The sequence below is a fragment of the Schistocerca americana genome, chromosome 11, assembly GCF_021461395.2.
Source record: "Schistocerca americana isolate TAMUIC-IGC-003095 chromosome 11, iqSchAmer2.1, whole genome shotgun sequence".
In the NCBI taxonomy this organism is placed as follows: Eukaryota; Metazoa; Arthropoda; class Insecta; order Orthoptera; family Acrididae; genus Schistocerca; species Schistocerca americana.
In genome coordinates, this window is record NC_060129.1 from 207,960,309 (window position 1) to 207,981,198 (window position 20,890).

A 20,890-nucleotide genomic window follows, 5' to 3' on the forward strand; every position below is an offset into this window, starting at 1 on the left:
GATTTCAAACAACAGAAACTAGTTTGGAATGTCAAGATTATAAGGAAAAGAATAGACTGCTACTCGCCGTAAAAATGACACGCCGAGTTGGAGACTGGCACGACGAAAAGCCACTTACGTATCAGCTTTCGGCCACAGTCTTCTTCAGAAAAGGAAACACAGACACATTCGTTCCCACGAGCGAGTACACCTCCCGCGCACACGACCACTGCCTGTGGCAGCTCAGACCGGAATGCGGCTGTCGCACAGAATGGAAGCAGCCGTCGGCAGTAGGCAGGGGAGGGACGGCAGAGTACGGGTAGATGGTGTGGGTGCAGGGGAGGAGAGCAGAGTGGGCAGAGCTCCACATCACTGACAGGCACGGCAGTCCCGCCCCCTCCGGACTGCCGCTTCTGTCCTACACTCCAGTCCGAGCTGCCACAGGTGGCGACCACGTGCGTGTGGGGTGTACTCACTCGTGGGAACGAACGTGTCCGTGTTTCCTTTTCCGAAGGAGGTGCCGGTCGAAAGCTGACGCAAAAGTGTCTTTTTGTAGTACCCGTCTGCAAGTCGACGTGCCACCTTTACGGCGAGTATCGATCTGTCTTTTGCTTTTACTAATTTCAGAAATAATTAAGTCGAAGTTTGTAAAACAGTTAATTTCGACACATCCGACAGTACCTCAATTTCGTACCGGACGCCCAGTGTAGGTCGGTGACCAGTTCGCAATCCGCGGATTTCGCGTGTAGACAGGTGCCGTCTGATGCACTTCTAGTGTACGTCTGGCTCACCTCCCATAGTAGTTCTGTTAGTTTTTAACTCTGAGATGGCTATATCTCACAATCGACTTTAAGCTGTGAGGATTTAACCTTATATTTGTGATACGAAAGTTAGCTACTTTCTAATCTACAGCTGAGTAGTCGGTGCGGCAGATTGCCGTACGAGGGGCCCGGATTTTATTCCGGGCCGGGTCGGAGATTTTCTCCACTCGGGGACCGGGTGTCGTGCCGTCTCTATTACTCTACTGTCCTCGTCGACACGCGTTTGCGGGAGGGGCGTCAACTAAAAAGACCTGCTCCGGGTGACCAGTCTACCCGACACGAGGCCCTCACCACACGACACTTCATTTCACTATTATGTAGTCGACACCAACCTTCAGTTCCGACAATCGGCAAGCTGACGCGTGTAAAACCTCGGCACCCCTCCCAACCGTTCGGTTTCAATTTGACATATTACTGTCTAATGTATTCGAGTGTGGGTAGCTGTGCGTGCGGAAGTTTGTTTTCGTAATTTGGTTTCCCAGTATTTTACTGACCCCTCCCCTCTGCTTCCTTCTCAAACAGATCAAATGGTGACAATTTGCTAAGAAACTGAAACTGCTAAAGATACCATTTCTGCGGCCTAATGATGCTATATACTGTAAAATTTTATTCTGGGGAGGCTGTCAGTTTATTTCAAACAAAATGTCGTACTGCGCGCTACTGACGGAGTTCGATCACACGGGCACTTTCGAGTTCACGTCACGCGCGAGGGCTCGCACGAGCGTTAGTACTCGATATTAGGGTGCTTTTAAAAATTTCAATTCTCTCGGAATACTCTAGTACATTTCAGGGATCGGCAAAGCATTTGAGATGGAAATTGAAATACGACAGAATTCACCAATTCCGCTACAATCTGCAGGTTATTCTACTCACTGCTAGAATCACAATCGAGAACTAATAAATGGCGTACCTGTTTCAAATCTAGATCTCGATGAGGAAGCTGCATCATTTCCTGATCAGCTATGACAGCTGGCATTCTATCTTCCTTACACTTTCGGTTAAAAGTGAAGTTCACAGACCTGAAACATAAAAAATTAATACGATGTTATGTTACAGTAATTTCCAATAACCATTTATAAACGGTTGCCACATATTTGAGTTGACTGAAAAAATGGAAAATATCTGTACTTCTTGTATTGTGGTTTTTGAAATACACCTACCCTCTCCTCCACAGTACAATCAAAAAACTATGAACTTTAAGATGAACATACTTTTAAAAACAAAGAAGCCGTTCCTCATATACCACATTACGTTAAACCCAATAATCACATAGAAGAGCACCCCAATATAACAGAAAAATGACGCTCAGTGGAATACGATATCCATAGATTATGTAATGAATGAATACAAACACGGTTTAACTGAGGCTCAGATTAATAGCAGCTTATGTTAACATAATGTTGTGAATTTCATAAATAATGAAATAAATACTAGATTTCAAACAACTTAAAAGTACTGCTCACTGAATAAACATAATTTAAGTATATTTACATTAGTGAAGTTGTTAGTGTTGGGATAATTATAGTAAAATCATGTAACAAGTGTATTATTTCTTCTTGTGCTAACAGATGTATTTCTAAGTTTAATTTCATATGTGGGAAATATCTGTAAATCATACAGTTTTGTATTTCACTACCTACTGTTTTTATTTAAATTTAATCTACGGTTTCAATTTTCCCAAGGAAGGTTAGACGTATGTGTCAAGTACGGACATTAATAATGGGTGTGTTAAGTTGCGAGTGCTTTAATGTGGTTTTGTTTCAGTGGTTACAGTCAGGTAGACACTGGGCTGTACAATAAGACTCTTCCACAGAACTGTAGATTATTCCAGGGAGGTCAAACAGGAGGAGCAGTTTTTGTACCACACAGGTAGAACACAAAACCGCTGAATTATGACAGTCAAGAATGGGGGGATGAGAAGGGCTTCCGGGAAGAAATGAAAAAGAAAAAAAAATTGTTAGCAACTTTGAGATTTAGCATAACTAATAGATTTCACTTGCTACTGCAAGGAGAGAAGGAATATCTTCATAAATATGTAGAGAAATTTAAGGTGCAGCAAAGCAATGCTGAGAACCTTACACGTATATAGGGAGAATAACAGAATACGAAAAGAAGAGTTCTGCTGCTGGATTTGTGACAATTGCCTTGGGGTATTTTCATGTGAAATCACCCAGTGGCCACTGCCCTTATGCCACAGATTTTTCTGAAAATTTTGTGTAAGAATGTACATAATGATATATATAAAAAAACAAAGATGATGTGAATTACCGAACGAAAGTGCTGGCAGGTCGATAGACACACAAACAAACACAAACATACACACGAAATTCAAGCTTTCGCAACAAACGGTTGCTTCATCAGGAAAGAGAGGGAAAGACGAAAGGATGTGGGTTTTAAGGGAGAGGGTAAGGGTAAGGGTTAGACACCCTCTCCCTTAAAACCCACATCCTTTCGTCTTTCCCTCTCTTTCCTGATGAAGCAACCGTTTGTTGCGAAAGCTTGAATTTCGTGTGTATGTTTGTGTTTGTTTGTGTGTCTATCGACCTGCCAGCACTTTCGTTCGGTAAGTCACATCATCTTTGTTTTTTTGTATATATTTTTCCCACGTGGAATGTTTCCCTCTATTATATTCATAATGTACATAATGAGTTTCAGTTAAAATATTTTTTCAGGAATTTTTTGACAAAAATTGTAATTAGGAGACTATTTTGAAATATGGTCCCCTTCTACCACCTAGCGTTGAGAAACGAAGTACCTTGTAAGTTTGTTACAACTATAACTTTTATTTATGAATCAATTTATTCAATTTGATGTCATTGGAAAGTAAAAGAATAGAGCTATAATATAAAAATTATTTACGTGCTGTGTCTAAGCAACAAATGTTTGACAATTTGTAATTAATGTAATTTCTAACCAATTTTTTTTGCAAATTTCAGGAATTTTTTTTCAGCAGAATCAGGTTTCAACATCTCAATTTTTGTTTCAAATAATTCCTACTGCCATACTTTCCAAAATAAAAAAAATCAGAAGGGTGTTTGTCCTCTACTGTTAGATCTTAAACTTTTTCAATAATGCTGTAACAATTAATTGCTTCAAATAGCTAATCAACAATATATGAAACAACAATGAAAAATTCAGTCTAGCAGCAACACTCACATGCAACACAGGCTGTATGTGTCAGGTTTTTGTGTGTCTGTGCACTTTATGTATCTGAAGGACTTTTTTGTCTTGATTTTGTGCTTCTTACATAAGCAGCCATTCTGTCTGGTAATTTATTTGAAAGTACAGTTGAACCCCTCAATATGATAACGTTCCGGAAATAGAGGCCCTCAATATGAGATAGTGAAAAGGAATGACTGAAATTAAAAAGAGAAAGAACTCGTCCAATCCATGCATAGTTGCGCAGTAACGTATAACCGGGAACACTTAATTTAACTTCCGTAAGCACAATGGGTTGCATTTTTTCAACGTATTACAGTGCTCTCTGATGTTGTATAATTTTTATGAAGTGACGCTAGACCACCCTGCCACATTATAACCCACAAACGGTTGTTGAAGTATATGCTTTGTTTAACTGTGGCTTGTTATCAGTTGTTTTAGTGAATTTTATTCGTCAAATATTATAATGAGTGAAAAAAGATCACAAATTTTATTTAAAGTTTTTTCAAGTGTTTTTTTATATCAATTATCATTAGAAATAATGACATATTAATATAAATATTATTTTTATTTATTAATAATAAATAATTTTGTTTCATACAAAATTATATTATGATTTATGATAATTCATTTAAAAATACATTACATTAAAATTTTGTTATATTTATAAGTCCATTTTGAAGGTTTTTTATAATTAGTTATTACACTTTAAATTATTATTTATTCACTATATGATACAATCCACTTAATTATAAATTAAAAAAAAAAAAAAAAAGAATCAAGATTTACAAATTTATTTATTAAATGTAATTTATATACTTGAAATATATATTACCTTCAAACCAATCATTAATCCACTCAATTTTAACAATATATAACCAATTAATAAATAAATAATTATTAAGAACCATGGACCTTGCCATTGGTGGGGAGGCTTGCGTGCCTCAGCGATACAGATAGCCGTACCGTAGGTGCAACCACAACAGAGGGGTATCTGTTGAGAGGCCAGACAAACGCATGGTTCTTGAAGAGGGGCAGCAGCCTTTTCAGTAGTTTCAGGGCCAACAGTCTGGATGATTGACTGATCTGGCCTTGTAACACTAACCAAAACAGCCTTGCTGTGCTGGTACTGCGAATGGCTGAAACCAAGGGGAAACTACGGCCGTAATTTTTCCCGAGGGCACGCAGCTTTACTGTATGGTTAAATGATGGTGGCGTCCTCTTGGGTAAAATATTCCGGAGCTAAAATAGTCCCCCATTCGGACCTCCGGGCAGGGACTACTCAGGAGTACGTCGTTATCAGGAGAAAGAAAACTGGCGTTCTACGGATTGGAGCGTGGAATGTCAGATCCCTTAATCGAGCAGGTAGGTTAGAAAATTTAAAAAGGGAAATGGATAGGTTAAAGTTAGATATAGCAGGAATTAGTGAAGTTTGCTGGCAGGAGGAACAAGACTTTTGGTCAGGGGAATACAGGGTTATAAATACAAAAGCAAATAGGGGTAATGAAGGAGTAGGTTTAATAATGAATAAAAAGATAGGAGTGCGGGTAAGCTACTACAAACAGCATAATGAACGCATTATTGTGGCCAAGATAGACACGAAGCACACGCCTACTACAGTAGTACAAGTTTATATGCCAACTAGCTCTGCAGATGACGAAGAAATTGAAGAAATATATGATGAAATAAAAGAAATTATTCAGGTAGTGAAGGGAGACAAAAATTTAATAGTCATGGGTGACTGGAATTCGGTAGTAAGAAAAGGGAGAGAAGGAAACGTAGTAGGTGAATATGGATTAGGGCTAAGAAATGAAAGAGGAAGCCGCCTGGTAGAATTTTGCACAGAGCACAACTTAATCATAGCTAGCACTTGGTTCAAGAACCATAAAAGAAGGCTGAATACCTGGAAGAATCCTGGAGATACTAAAAGGTATCAGGTAGATTATATAATGGTAAGACAGAGATTTGGGAACCAGGTTTTAAATTGTAAGACATTTCCAGGGGCAGATGTGGACTCTGACCACAATCTATTGGTTATGAACTGTAGATTAAAACTGAAGAAACCGCAAAAAGCTGGGAATTTAAGAAGATGGGACCTGGATAAACTGACTAAACCAGAGGTTGTACAGAACTTCAGGGAGAGCATAAGGGAACAATTGAGAGGAATGGGGGAAAGAAATACAGTAGAAGAAGAATGGGTAGCTTTGAGGGATGAAATAGTGAAGGCAGCAGAGGATCAAGTAGGTAAAAAGACGAGGGCTAGTAGAAATCCTTGGGTACAGAAGAAATATTGAATTTAATTGATGAAAGGAGAAAATATAAAAATGCAGTAAATGAAGCAGGCAAAAAGGAATACAAATGTCTCAAAAATGAGATCGACAGGAAGTGCAAAATGGCTAAGCAGAGATGGCTAGAGGACAAATATAAGGATGTAGAGGCTTATCTCACTAGCCTGCCTACAGGAAAATTAAAGAGACCTTTGGAGAAAAGAGAACCACTTGTACGAATATCAAAAGCTTTGATAGAAACCCAGTTCTAAGCAAAGAAGGGAAAGCAGAAAGGTGAAGGGAGTATATAGAGGGTCTATACAAGGGCAATGTACTTGAGGACAATATTATGGAAATGGAAGAGGATGTAGATGAAGATGAAATGGGAGATACGATACTGCGTGAAGAGTTTGATGGAGCACTGGAAGACCTGAGCCGAAACAAGGCCCTGGGAGTAGACAACATTCCATTAGAACTACTGACAGCCTTGGGAGACCCAGTCCTGACTAAACTCTACCATCTGGTGAGCAATATGTATGAGACAGGCGAAATACCCTCAGACTTCAAGAAGAATGTAATAATTCCAATGCCAAAGAAAGCAGGTGCTGACAGACATGAAAATTACCGAACTATCAGTTTAATAAGTCACGGATGCAAAATACTAACGCGTATTCTCTGCAGACAAATGGAAAAACTGGTAGAAGCTCACCTCGAGGAAGATCAGTTTGGATTCCGTAGAAATGTTGGGACATGTGAGGCAATACTGACCCTACGACTTATCTTAGAAAATGGAATAAGGAAAGGCAAACCTACATTTCTAGCATTTGTGGACTTAGAGAAAGCTTTTGACAATGTTGACTGGAATGCTATCTTTCAAATTCTAAAGGTGGCAGGGGCAAAATACAGGGAGCGAAAGGCGATTTACAATTTGTACAGAAACCAGATGGCAGTTATAAAGAGTCAAGGGGCATGAAAGAGAAGCAGTGGTTGGGAAGGGAGTGAGACAGGGTTGTAGCCTATCCCCGATGTTATTCAATCTGTATGTTGAGCAAGCAGTGAAGGAAACAAAAGAAAAATTCAGAGTAAGTATTAAAATCCATGGAGAAGAAATAAAAACTTTGAGGTTCGCTGATGACATTGTAATTCTGTCAGAGACAGCAAAGGACTTGGAAGAGCAGCTGAACGGAATGGACAGTGTCTTGAAAGGAGGATATAAGAAGAGCATCAACAAAAGCAAAACGAGGATAATGGAATGTAGTCAAATTAAATCGGGTGATGCTGAGGGAATTAGATTAGGAAATGAGACACTTAAAGTAGTAAAGGAGTTTTGCTATTTAGGGAGTAAAACAACTAATGATGGTCGAAGTAGAGAGGATATAAAATGTAGACTGGCAATGGGAAGGAAAGCGTTTCTGAAGAAGAGAAATTTGTTAACATCGAGTATAGATTTAAGTGTCAGGAAGTCGTTTCTGAAAGTATTTGTATGGAGCGTAGCCATGTATGGAAGTGAAACATGGGCAATAAATAGTTTGGACAAGAAGAGAATAGAAGTTTTCGAAATGTGGTGCTACAGAAGAATGCTGAAGATTAGATGTGTAGATCATATAACTAATGAGGAGGTATTGAGTAGGATTGGAGAGAAGAGGAGTTTGTGGCACAGCTTGACTAGAAGAAGGGATCGGTTGGTAGGACATGTTCTGAGGCATCAAGGGATCACCAATCTAGTATTGGAGGGCGGCGTGGAGAGTAAAAATCGTAGAGGGAGACCAAGAGATGAATACACTAAGCAGATTTAGAAGGATGTTAGGTTGCAGTAGGTACTGGGAGATGAAGAAGCTTGCACAGGATAGAGTAGCATGGAGAGCTGCATCAAACCAGTCTCAGGACTGAAGACCACAACAACAACAACAACAATTATTTTTGTAATTGCTTTTGTTATTGACAGTTGAAAGTTAATTTTTAAGGTATCTCATTTTAAAGGGTGTTAAGTATTGATAAATACTACATTTTTAGGGTTATAAGTGTTTTACATACTTTCACAGAATTTAAACAAAAAATATTTTCTTTATTTATGTAAAATGTATTACTTATATACACTAATTCAAATAAAATAAATAAAACCACTTACAATAAACATAATTCAATTCCACAACAGGAGGTTTTATGTATTATGAATCTTACTACACTCCTATAGTAGCATCTGATTGTCGTAAAATATGTCACACTATCAAGTTGAGGGTTTTTAGAATATTATATTGAGGGGTTTTACATATTGAAGGGTCCGACTGTAATACAAAGTTGTTCCATAATGTGAATATCAGAGATCACTTAATGAAGTGGTCATTAACTCTTTCTTTTCCCCCTTACAGATTGTTCATAGTATATTCTTGACTAATTATAGAACAAGAAAAAGTTTCAAACCATCCAGTTCTTTTCTGCAACATACACAGTTGATTAAAAATCACAATGGAAAACAAATGTTCTTTAGGTCTTGTGTCAGCAGTTGTGTGTAAGAAGAAAAGTAGTGGTGGTGGTGGTGGTGGTGGCGGTGGTGGTGGTGGTGGTGGTAGTAGTAGTAGTAGTAGTAAAGAGCTTGATTTAATAGATATGTCAAGCCTGAATCAAGCTGATATTGAATTATTGAAGCTAAGATGCAGCTAAAATACTGCAAGTGTTTTTTCTTCTCACAAAAGGCTCCATTTGGGAACATTTAAAGACAGACAAAGCATTTGCGGTGACCCTTTTAAGAAGCTAGACTGCTAAGAAATCTTTGAAACCCATTTCTTTAACCATGGCAAGGAAATATAAAACCCTTGGACTTATCCCAGGTACCAAGCTGTGCATAACATCCCATAAGGACATTTTATCTCCTATGGGGGATAACCTTCCAGGGGTGGATGAATGTGAAGTTGAAGATCAAGAATATACACCAGATCCATCTACAGCTTTTCAGAAACTTAATGAAAGTTGTGAATTACATGAGATTTCACCATTTAAGATTACCAAGAGAGCACAAGACAGATATCCAGAATACATTCGATCCAAGTCTCGTCACTTAGCTTTGAAATTCCAGCTAACAGCATCAGAAGTGCTACAAGTTTCAGTGAAAAATGTGTCTGAAGAAACAGGCAGTGCTGAATGTACAGACTGAGCTGTTTATTTATTCCAGAATGAGATTTTCACTCTGCAGCGGAGTGTGCGCTGATATGAAACTTCCTGGCAGATTAAAACTGTGCGCCCGACCGAATCTGAATCAATACTGTACATGACATGCACATGTTGATGCACATGCATACATTTGATGTTGGACCTTATGATAATTTGCTGGCATGAAGTAATATGCCAAAAGTTTACACAAACATATTTTCTGAGAAGTTATGAACACACAAATTTATGAAAACACAAATTACATACTCATTTACACATTTGTATTTTAGTGCTGTATTTCTCTAACACATACACACAACAGTACGAGGTTGGATATTCTTTCTGCACTTAATTTGCTTAGTAGCAGATGATACAGATGCAAGATTTTTGCACATACTTCCATTAATGTTTTACTCTTTACAAAATTCTTTGCTGCAATTTGTTTCATGTTTCTTTCCACCCATGTGGAGTAGAAATTCGCTTGCACTGTAGAAGCAATGATGAAGTAAGAATGATTTTAAATTTTTATTAAATACAGTCAGGGACTTACTGTTTTTTATTTCTGATGGCAGGCTATTGTATATTTTAATGCCTTTGTTGAAGGGACATTTTTTTAAAGGCAGAGATGCGCATTTCTTTAACATGGAGTTTCATTTTCTGTCTAGTACCATAGTCATGGACATTTACATTTTATTAAATTTTCTAATATTACTTTTTACAAATCTTCATAGTTCTAGTTTATACAGGCTGCCAAGGGGTAGAATGAGCAACTTTTGGAAGAGAGGTCTGCAGTTATCAGTCGGCTTTGTCTTGTTCATCATTCTTATAGCGCTCTCTTTCGGGGGAGGAGAATGTTCGGACTATGTGTAGAGTCTCCCCAGAATATAATACAATACTGCATTACACTGGGGAATTGTGCACAGTAGGCTGCGTGAACAGTTTCTGGGCTTGTGCAGTATGCGAGGATTCGTAGGGCATAGCACACTCGGTTTAGCTTACTATTAGTTTTACTAATGTGTGTTTGCCATTTTAGATAATCCTGAATCCATAGGCCTAGAAATCTTGTTTCTGTATTTGGGGATATTTGGGAACCGTGTAATTTCATATCAGGCATAATTTTATTTGATCTTAGGTGGAAGTTTAGGTAAGTGGTTTTCTTTGTGTTAACTATGAGCTTGTTTTTCTCAAACCAATCACCAAGTAGTAACCAATGATCTTCATTAGAATAAAACAAATCTGTTTCATTGTTATTGAAAAGTATTTCATTTTGGCAGTGAAATTTAAACTATTGTATGTATAGATTCCAGGTGCCTTCATTTGCAGATACTATGTGTGACAGCTCCTAATCATTTGTCATTTTCAATTCACTCAAAATAGCAAATGTCTACTGCTGTATTTTTTTCTATGTGCAAATTAAACTGCAATGTAATAACTGTAATATTTTAATGCAAAAACTTAAAGAGAAATTCAGCAGAAGTTTTGTTAAAGAAAAACTACAAATACTTACCTTAGCACCAGCTTCACGGAGTAAAAAAAATTCAAGTGTTTTTTAACACTAGCGAATAAACGGTAAAGAAATCGAGGGTATTGCTAAAAGAAGATCACATTTCGTCGGAAGGGAGTTATAAAGTGGAAAACAGAATAGGTAAGGATGTGGAAAAACGTGTCCAGAATTTTCACTGTGAAGATGATATAAGTAGCATTTCTGCTAATAAAAAAGACTGCCTGTCTGTCCCTTGAGAAAATGGCAAAAAGAGTGTATAAGACAAAAAGACTAATTTTACATAATCTGAAAGATGTATACTTAGCTTTCAGAGAAAAATACCCCGAAGATAAAATTGATTTTACTAAATTTTGTGATCTTAGGCCAAAAGAATGTGTTACTGTATACCGTCGTGGAATGCAGAACATACGTGTATGCACCTATCACCAAAAGGTAAAACTGTTAATGCATGCTGCACATGTGGAAGAACCGTACACTGTACTTCTACAGAATCTTGTGTGCAGTTCTCGGTGGCCTGACGAATATGGACAGTGAGCTGGAGTCCTTACAAGATTGTGGAAATGTCGTATTCAAACAACGGGTGCAAACTGATCGACCTACAATGGAGACACTAATGAAGACGACTGATGAATTTGTATATCGTGCAAAAACTTCAAAACTTAACAAAACGTCGTTATGTATCAAAATCTCAGAGTCACTACTTCAAATCGACCAAAGAAACCCCACATGATACTACATGCATCATGGTAGTGGATTTTGCAGAGAACTATACCTATTTACTTCAGGATGCTACACGAGGATTTCACTGGCAGAACATTCAAGTCACCCTTCATCCTTTTGTGGTGTATAAGTGACTGTTTGCAGCATGATACAAACACATTCTATGTTTTCCAGAAAACTGCTCTCACATATTTATTGGAACAATTACCACCTATTCGGCATGTTATATCTGCACAATACAAAAACTTTAAGAACTTTTTTAATTTGTGCCATCACAAGCAAGATCATGGAGTAACTGCAGAATGGAATTTTTTTGCCACTAGTCATGGCAAAAATGCATGTGAGGGAGTTGGTGGTACTATTAAACGTTTAGCAACAAGAGCAAGTTTACAGCGTGCACATGACAGTCACATTTTATTACAACAGAGGAGATAAAGTTCACAAACATGTTACAAAAACGATGTGAGACTGGTTCTACCATTCCTGGGGCAAGAGTGAATCATGTTTTCAAACCACTGAATGAAAACAAGTTGCTGATAAAGCATGTTTCATCATCTACATCTACATCCATGCTCCGTAAGCCACCCGACGGTGTGTGGCAGAGGGTACTTTGTGTACCTCTATCGGTTCTCCCCTCTATCCCAGTCTCGTATTGTTCGTGGAAAGAAGGATTGTCGGTATGCCTCTGTGTGGACTCTAATCTTTCTGATTTTATCCTCGTGGTCTCTTCGCGAGATATACTCCTCACCTACTAAATTCATTGAAGTTCCTCTTGGAATTCAAAACACTGCCTTTAACACTATTAAAGAAGAAACATTTGTCGCAGCTATCTACGATAACCAGTGGTGGCTTGGAAAATTTCTAGAGATAAGTGAAGAATACAGATATGCTAAAGTCAAGATCATGCGTCCAAGTGGCCCTTCCTCAAGTTATTCCTGGCCACTTCACACTGATGTTTGCTGGATACCTTATGAAAACATTATAATGACGTTGCCTGCTCCTAGTGCAAGCACAAGTACTGGTCGTTTATATACTTTTGAATCAGACATAATATTGTCCATTGAAAACTTGTTTGAAAGAATGAATGCTTTTTAAAATTTTATGAATGTGATCATCATTTGTGGCCACTAGGTAAGAGTCACAAAATGAAACGTGTATATTATTATTTATCTTCTTTCTGTTTTAAATGATTAAACAGAACAAACACCCTTCTGATTTTTCTTATGTTGAAATGTATGACAATAGGAATTCTTTGAGGCAAAATTTAAAATGGCGAAACTTGTAATTTTGACAAAAAAACTTAATGATGTTTGTAAAAAAATTGAAAAATGATTTTAATTACAGATTTGCACATATTTATATGCACAGTTGCAGCATTTTTATAGTTTAGTGATATAGTTGGTCCTTTCATCTTTCTAATGACACCAATTTGAATAAAACTAATTTATAAATAAGGGAGTTATAGTAGTTAAAAACTTTCAACCTACCTTTTGTACTGATGCCAGATGGAGAAAATGCTAGACATTTCAAAATGGCCCACTTACTACAATTTTGATCTATAAAATCTGAAAAAATTATTTATCACTTTCTATTTATGTACTTCCTTACACCAAATTTTCACAAATATCTGGATCATTCCATGTCAGTTCAACCTGGGGCTCCAGCTCATAGTCTCAGATTTGACTGAAATTCAGTACACTAATTCTACCATGTACAAAGTATTAGTTTCCCCTGCCAATTAGTTCCAGAATTATGACTTGTGAAAGAAGGTGGTGTGACCCGGAAATTGCAACCTGCATCTGGCAATCTATCTTCAGATCCAACTTCAGGTCTTAATAACTTTGGAACTATTCCGCACAGTCCAGTGAAAATTTTACAACCCAGTAACATCCATTTAGAGAACACATTCCATGAATCAAAACACCAACAACATATTTCTGAGGGAAAATAAAAATTCCAAAATGTGATTAAAAAATGTAATACATTAAAAGGTACATATTGTAGGTGCTCTCTATGCCAAATATAATTCACTCAAAAAGGGTATAAATTTTTTGTGGTAAGCTTAATGTGGCCTAAACACATACAGATCTCATCATGCCCATATCAGTCACAAAAAACTGAGTTACATGCACACGAAAATACAAATATTTGAAAAATTACCTGAAAAACATGGATTTTCGAAGTGTGGTAGCACAAAAGAGACAAGTGGTATCCAAGCCAAATTTCACACACTGCATAAGTAGACCATAATGATATATATCTCACAATTTCAGCATGTTATCGCAAGACATTTGTGTACAATGGAAGCTGACAGGTGTTATTTGGTGATGTGGCCATTGTTCCACAACGCAATTTTGTAAAAACATACTGTAAACTGTTCTGCATCTTCTTATCCTCTCCCACAACTGTTTAATCACTAAGCAACAACATATAGACAGATTAACACAACCTATCATTAATGTTCACTGCATCTTAACTGGTAAAAACCAGTCGATTATGCTTTGAGCAGAAGTTCTCCCACACTTTAGCTACTGTACTCTGTACATTGAGTGGCAAATTGTACTGTCTTCCTGACACTGTGGTAGGAACTGTCTTAAGAATATGTTCAAAAGGAATTCAACACCTGTCTGCCAAACATGGCCAATGGAATGATCTTGCTGGTGCCACAAAGTTCACAAATACATCACCTTCTGCTTCACAGCACTCAGCAACACGTCTTAAGTACCATTTGTCATCATAAACAGCAATAACATAGCAACCTGGTTGTATGTTGCTGCTTTTGCTTCTGAATCCTGAGTCAGACACACTGTGAAGACACATGTTGTGCATGAACCCCAGACAGTCTGCTCATGTGCGCATTGTCAGAGTCCGCTGGAGAGAAGTGATGATGGCTCCTTGTGCCTGCAACAGTTTTAATGTGTTCTAGTCTGCTTTTTAGCAACTCTTCAACTGATTTCAACTCATCTTTCGAAACATAGAATGCCAGAGATATATTTTTCTGTACCCAGGTAAGTAATTGAAGAGGTGTTAGAATGTGACCTTCTGTAGGGTGCTGCAGACTAGCTCGTGGTGCCGTGCGTTTAATGGTAGCACCAATACCGTGACTTGTTGCCTAAAAATTCCATTCTGCGTGAATCTGAAAATCGTGGTAATGCATGAATAAATTTTTGATTTTTTGTACTGAGTAGCTGCTCCATCACTGAAGTATTTTGCAAAATGTATGTGAGGCAGCTTGTTTTTCACATATGCCATGACAGTGCGAATGTGGGCATGAACTGCAATGGCATCACGAATTAAACAGTCACTAAAAACGAACGGGTTCATGACAGACACATCACCTGATTCACCTCTATAATAAATCGCAAATAGCTGGAGAGCTGCTTGACTTTTCTCCCAATGATATCCTTGGATGGCATCTTGAACTATAAATGCATAATTTTCAGAGAAGTCTAGTATTACCATAATTTCATCTCATTTCAAATTATCCTTACAAAACTGGAGATAAGCCGATTGTGCTGTTGCTGTGAAGCTGTGTGTGGTCAGTTTGTCCATTTTTTGACAACACATTTCAACAAAATCTTCCACTGTACTCTGCTTTGTTTCAAGACTTGTGTGATGCATGTGTGTCCATTGTTTATAAGAAACTCAATTGCTTACCCTGAGCCTGCTGAAGTTGTGAAAGCACTCCTTGGGTTGTTTTTATTTTCCTAGCTCGCTTTACCATATATGCAGAAACATTGAATTTCTTTGCTGTGAAGTCAATAGACCAGCTGGAAGGTGCAAAGGTAAGAATAGCAACTTTTTTCTGGCATGTGGATATGGCACATTTTTCTTTCAAACCATACACAATTTTGTCCAAATCAGAGCGTTTCTGGCACAATTTCTGTTCCTTTGGAGCAGATAGTTCTTCCTCTTCCACCACTAGTGTGTCGGCTATTTTGTGTTTTAATTCCATTTGAGCTTCTTGTAGTTTTCTTCTACCATAGCTGGGCCTGTCTCTTTTCCCAACTTTGTGTGTCTTCATGGGAGACAAACCGAGAGCAGTCACTGAAGTATTTAACTGCTCATCCGCTGTGGTGGTAGGTGGCTGATACTCTTCGTCACTCTAATGTGAATTTTCAGAATATTCTTCATTTTTTAGCAGTGTAACACACCTGGAACATAACTTTTGTCCTGGTTTCATGTTAAGTCCCAGGCACTGATTCACTTTCAATACTGATTTTATATCAATTTCTCTGAGGCTACACTTCACTGTCTTCTTATGAATCCGAAATGGATCAAAACAACTTCTTCGTAGGAAAGAATACTTATCCAGAAAAACTTTCATATGATGATAAACACTTAAGTTTCCTGGAACTGTACTTCTTGTGCCCACAGGATGTGTTCCGGATCTCCATAGCAACAAATCTTGCACAACAGTACTGACCAGTCTGAACTAGAATCTTAAAACTATGAGTAACCTGTAATTGTTGCTTGTTTCCTTTGTTGTTCCTGCCTAACAATGATCCATTCTGTCCCTGAAAACTACCATTGTTTAACTTGCTGTTGCCTAATGGTTCCCAACAATTGCTGGAGCTTTATCTGAAAGAAGCTGTCTGCATCATCACTATTACTTGCTAAATCGTGTTAAAAGAAATGTAACCAAAAAAATCTCTGTCAGCATTTGTTGTACATAAATTCCTTGCAATAACAAGTTGAAATTTTGCCACATATTATATTATGGTCTACTTATGCAGTGTTTGAAATTTGGCTTGGATATCACTTGTCCCTTCTGTGCTACCACACTTAGAAAATCCATGTTTTTCAGGTAATTTTTCAAATTTTTATATTTTCGTGTGCTTCTAACTCTGTTTGTGTGACTGGTATGGGCAAGATGAGTGCTGTGTGTGTTTAGGCCATATTAAGCTCACCACAAAAAATAAATAAATACCCTTTTTGAGTGATTTATATTTGGCACAGAGGGCACCTAGAATATGTACCTTTTAACATATTACATTTTTTAATCATATTTTGGAATTTTTTATTTTCCCTCAGAAATATGTTGTTGGTGTTTTGATTCATAGAGTGTGTTCTCTAAGTGGATGTTAGTGGGTTGTAAAAATTTCACTGGACTGTGCGGAATAGTTCCAAAGTTATTAAGACCTGAAGTTGGGTCTGAAGATAGATTGCCAGATGCGGGTTGCAATTTCCGGGTCATGCCACCTTCTTTCACAAGTCATAATTCTGGAACTAATTAGCAGGGGAACTTAAAATTTTGTACACGAGTGTTCCACACTTGGTAGCATTGGTGTGCTACATTTCAGCCAAATCTGAGACTGTCACCTGGAACATTTCCTTAAATTGGTTTAACTGACATGGAATGGCCCATCTGTGACATGATGGCAATGAGATTTCTTTATTTTGGGTGGTTTTAAATGAAATAAGCCCTTGAGCAGTAGAGATAGTGGGTGATTATCTGCATTGTCTCAAATGATTCTCAGCCCGAGGATTTCTATATCAATGTTCTTCCAAGAACCTTGCTGCTTTGTATTTTATTTTAACTTTTTCCAAGCCTGAAATCTCAGCAGTGCCAGCTGACTGAATCCAAACAAAGGTTAAGCCCACGATACCTGCTGGAAGGGTCTATTTAGACCATTAATCACTTATTCTAATAAAAAGATGTCTAAATAGAAGAGGTCGTGCAAGTGAGACTACAGGTAACACCATCCAAGTGATTGCTTTGTGCAGCCTTTTTATTTTATTGTCAGAAATAACTCGTGTACAACTTGCTTACTACAAAAATGCAAATCATATTCATTATTTCAGGTAGCTTTTATTACTTAACTACCGTAACACAGTTTCACTATAGGATTAATAAATAGGTAAATCAACTTTAAAAACCTAAATACCGCTGTTTGGTTTTTGAACAAAAGTACTGATTTCTAACTAAAATCAGTATTTCTTTTATATAATACAATAACCTTAACAGTATATTTTAAGACTCTGTTCTCTTCCCATCTGGACATTTAAACTACTGTCTGAAAACACATTTATGAAAAATATTACACCTTTTAAGCAAAAGGGGCATTTAATTACTTTCTGAAATGTATATATTTTTTTAAATTTTACTAAGATCAAGCAAATGTTACAGCATTAACTGTTCTACATATTACATTAAAGCTTAAACCAAGACCTTTAGAATGTCACCTGTTTAGCATCAGATCTTTTGAAGTTACCAATTTCATTTCACACTACTCAGAAAAATGAGTAGTTTTTATTTTCTGGATGTTTGAAAGCCCAATGATGGCTGTATCGAAGAATACCACATTTTGTCTACCAACTCTTTAGGTAGACCTACATTCAATGAATGAAAAATCAAATATTTAAGACTATGAGGTGCAAATATTAAGTTGATTTGAAGTGGATGGCTCCAATGCTAAGGTTGATGCGGAAGGATGCAGTTAACATTTCTTTCAGATTTTCATTTGCTGATGATGTTCTACAGGATGACTCGTGGGGTGACTCCTCACTTAGGAAAAGATCTGTGTAAGCAACTGGAAATATTAACCATTGCCTCATGGCAGATTTGCTCACTGTTCAAACCTGATATCAATAATTCACTGTAATTTAAGAGTAATTCATGCACACAATACTACAAGGAACAATAAGCTACCATTTCCACCAGCAAACCTACCCTCAGCAGAGAAAAGTGTGAAATAAAGAACATATAAGTCTCCTATACAAAGATATAAAAAAGTCTAAAGGAAACCAGAAGCAAATTCAAATGTCGGGTGAAATTGTTTCTGATCAATGGCTCCAATATCTTAACGAGATTCTGGAATGCAGACAGGTAAACTCGAGCAACAAGTAGCCCAATATTGAGGACAATTAGGTTTCAATCTTTATTTATTTGACACATTCCATACCTCGACACATATCAAGAATATGATATACAGAAGATGGTTCTGATTAACTAATGATATCTACCAGAAAAGAAAAACCCTGACAGGATGATAAGTGCACGATGTGTTTGAAAACATTTTTTTAGTCCCTGTGTTTTTGAAGTGATGTACCATAAAATAGCAAGATGGCAATCTTTCCTAAAATATTAACATGGCATATTTGTTACATTTTGCAGTGCAGCAAATGATGCTAAATCAATAATGTAAATGGAAGGGTAAACACCAGAATACTTACCACAAAGTTACAAACAGTCTTCACTCGAATGTCACGAGGATAAACTGACAGTGCAAATGAGCAAAGGGCCATCACACAAAATGCCTCCATACAGACAAAGTTTCAAAATGACCATTTCTAAAGTGTTTTGCCAGATACGCCACACCTGGCAGATGAACCGAAAATAAAGGAACATTACACCAAAACCTTGTCCTAATCCTCTAACTCCGCATCACAAAAGTCCTGAAACGAGGTGGGATACCAAAAATCCTCGCGTACCAAACGTTTCCTGTGCCTCGTAGGCCTCTCCTTTGGCTGCAGTGTAACGTTCACTGCAGCTTCTACTGGTGAGGATGGACCTGCTGCTGACAGCGAAGGTTCTTCTTTTACTGCTACCGGTGTCAGGTCGTCGAATTCATCTGGTGACAGTGAAGGCTCTCGCTTTACTGCTGCTGGCGACGCATCTCCAGCTGCTAATGGAGAGGATAGAACAGTTGCTGACAGCGAAGGTTCTCTCTTCACTGCTACCGGTATTATCACTCCGGCTGCCGGCTTAGAGTGTTCTGCTACACGCCTAGAGTCCTGCAGTGCCGGTGTAGGGTCCTCTACACACGGTACGTAAAGCGTTCCCACACCTCGCATGAAAGAATGAAACACACACCCCTGTCCAAACACACTCTCCCTCCAAACATATTCGTCCAAATGGCCCTGCAAACTACCGAGCCTTCTCTTCCCTCTCCCCACAACTCTCTGTATGCCCTCCCAATGTTGCTCCATAGTACCAATCAATTTATTGCGAAACTGATAATTGTGATCAGCTGCAAAAGTCTGAAGGTCCACTTCCCCTTCATCCTCATAACTCTTCCACTTATCTGAACATATAACAGTCCCGTCTTCGATATGTTCTTCGAGAAGACTTTGCAAAGTCCTCGCATTTCTCTTCTCAACCATTTTCAAAACCAACTGCCCATGTTCTTTCCCACAAACGACTGCTCCCCAAACCCAGACTTCTGCCATCCACTTCCCCAAATCATATTTAACACGCCTAAAAGGCAATTCGTCCATCTCAACCACAACACCTGGGCCCCCTATCTTTCCTCTTCTCTTCAGTAACGCTGAACAAATTTCCCTACACGACAGAAACCAGTCGAGGGCACTTCTGTCGCTCAATCCTGCAATGCGACTTGTCGACAACACAGACTTACGCATACAGAAACAGTACGTCATCAAAACTATAGCTCTAATGGTAAGCCTCGCACTTTCAAACCATGTCCCTTTGCGGACGGACCTCCACACGTTGTGTTTTCGGCATCGCCACATAAGCTGATCCCTACTTCTTTTTGGTGGAACCTTAGTACAGGACATTGGCTTTCGGCATGTAGCACATATGTATTTATCAGCAAGAACACCAAAACTTCTTAGAAATTCAAACGTACGTGAATTATCGTCTAAAATAGAATTAAGAGTCCCTTTAGTTATCTCAACTCCTTGGTCCCTACGATCATTATCCTCGTTGAGTTCACTGGATGACGAAGAATCTGTGTAACAGCAATTGCCATCGCTAGAACCAACTTCACATTTAACATCCATTGCAATCACATATCACAACCTAGCCACCAGAAAATAACAATACAGAAACGTTTCGTGCAGGGCAAACGTCAAAGATTCTAGGCTATACATCTATGGTCAGAGAAAATTCAAGATTTATTTATTAATTTATTGTCGGATTTGCCCTGAAGCCGTACAGCCAGCTCTCAGTGTTCTGGTGATTTTACATACTAAGGTTCCATTTATGAATGAATTTTATAATTAGTTTTAAAACTGCGATGTTGTTTTGCCAAAGGAGAGTAGATAAACGGTTTATTATCTCCCCGTCCCCATTCTTAAATGTGTCATAAAAACGCGTTTAAGCTCATAATATTGCTATTGTTGTGAACGGGAGAATTACTTTCGTATCTCTGAATGATCTTCTTGATATGTTTGGGTTAGAAATATCTGCTGGTGTGGTTATACTTGCGCAAAGTGTACCGCGTTGTCAAGTGGACCAGTTTTATGTTACCAGTAGTTAGTTAGTTATTATATGTAGTAAGTTAGTTTTGCACGATGGATCGAAATGATGTGGAACTGGTCGTTTTACA

At 38.0% G+C, this 20,890-nt stretch overlaps 1 protein-coding gene across 1 annotated transcript; it reads right to left on the reverse strand.

Annotated features, from left to right (window-relative positions):
- Positions 1-1,697: 1,697 nt before the first annotated feature.
- On the reverse strand, positions 1,698-20,391 carry LOC124553699. Its single transcript, XM_047127604.1, has 2 exons — positions 18,774-20,391; positions 1,698-1,819 (listed from the first exon to the last, which is right to left on the reverse strand). Exon 1 carries the CDS (start codon positions 20,340-20,342, stop codon positions 18,966-18,968), a length of 1,377 nt encoding a protein of 458 aa, XP_046983560.1. The 5' UTR covers positions 20,343-20,391; the 3' UTR covers positions 1,698-1,819; positions 18,774-18,965.
- Positions 20,392-20,890: the final 499 nt, after the last annotated feature.

Coding starts and splice junctions, on each gene's coding strand:
- LOC124553699 (XM_047127604.1), bottom strand. CDS start 20,342: ATGGATGTTAAATGTGAAGTTGGTTCTAGCGATGGCAATTGCTGTTAC.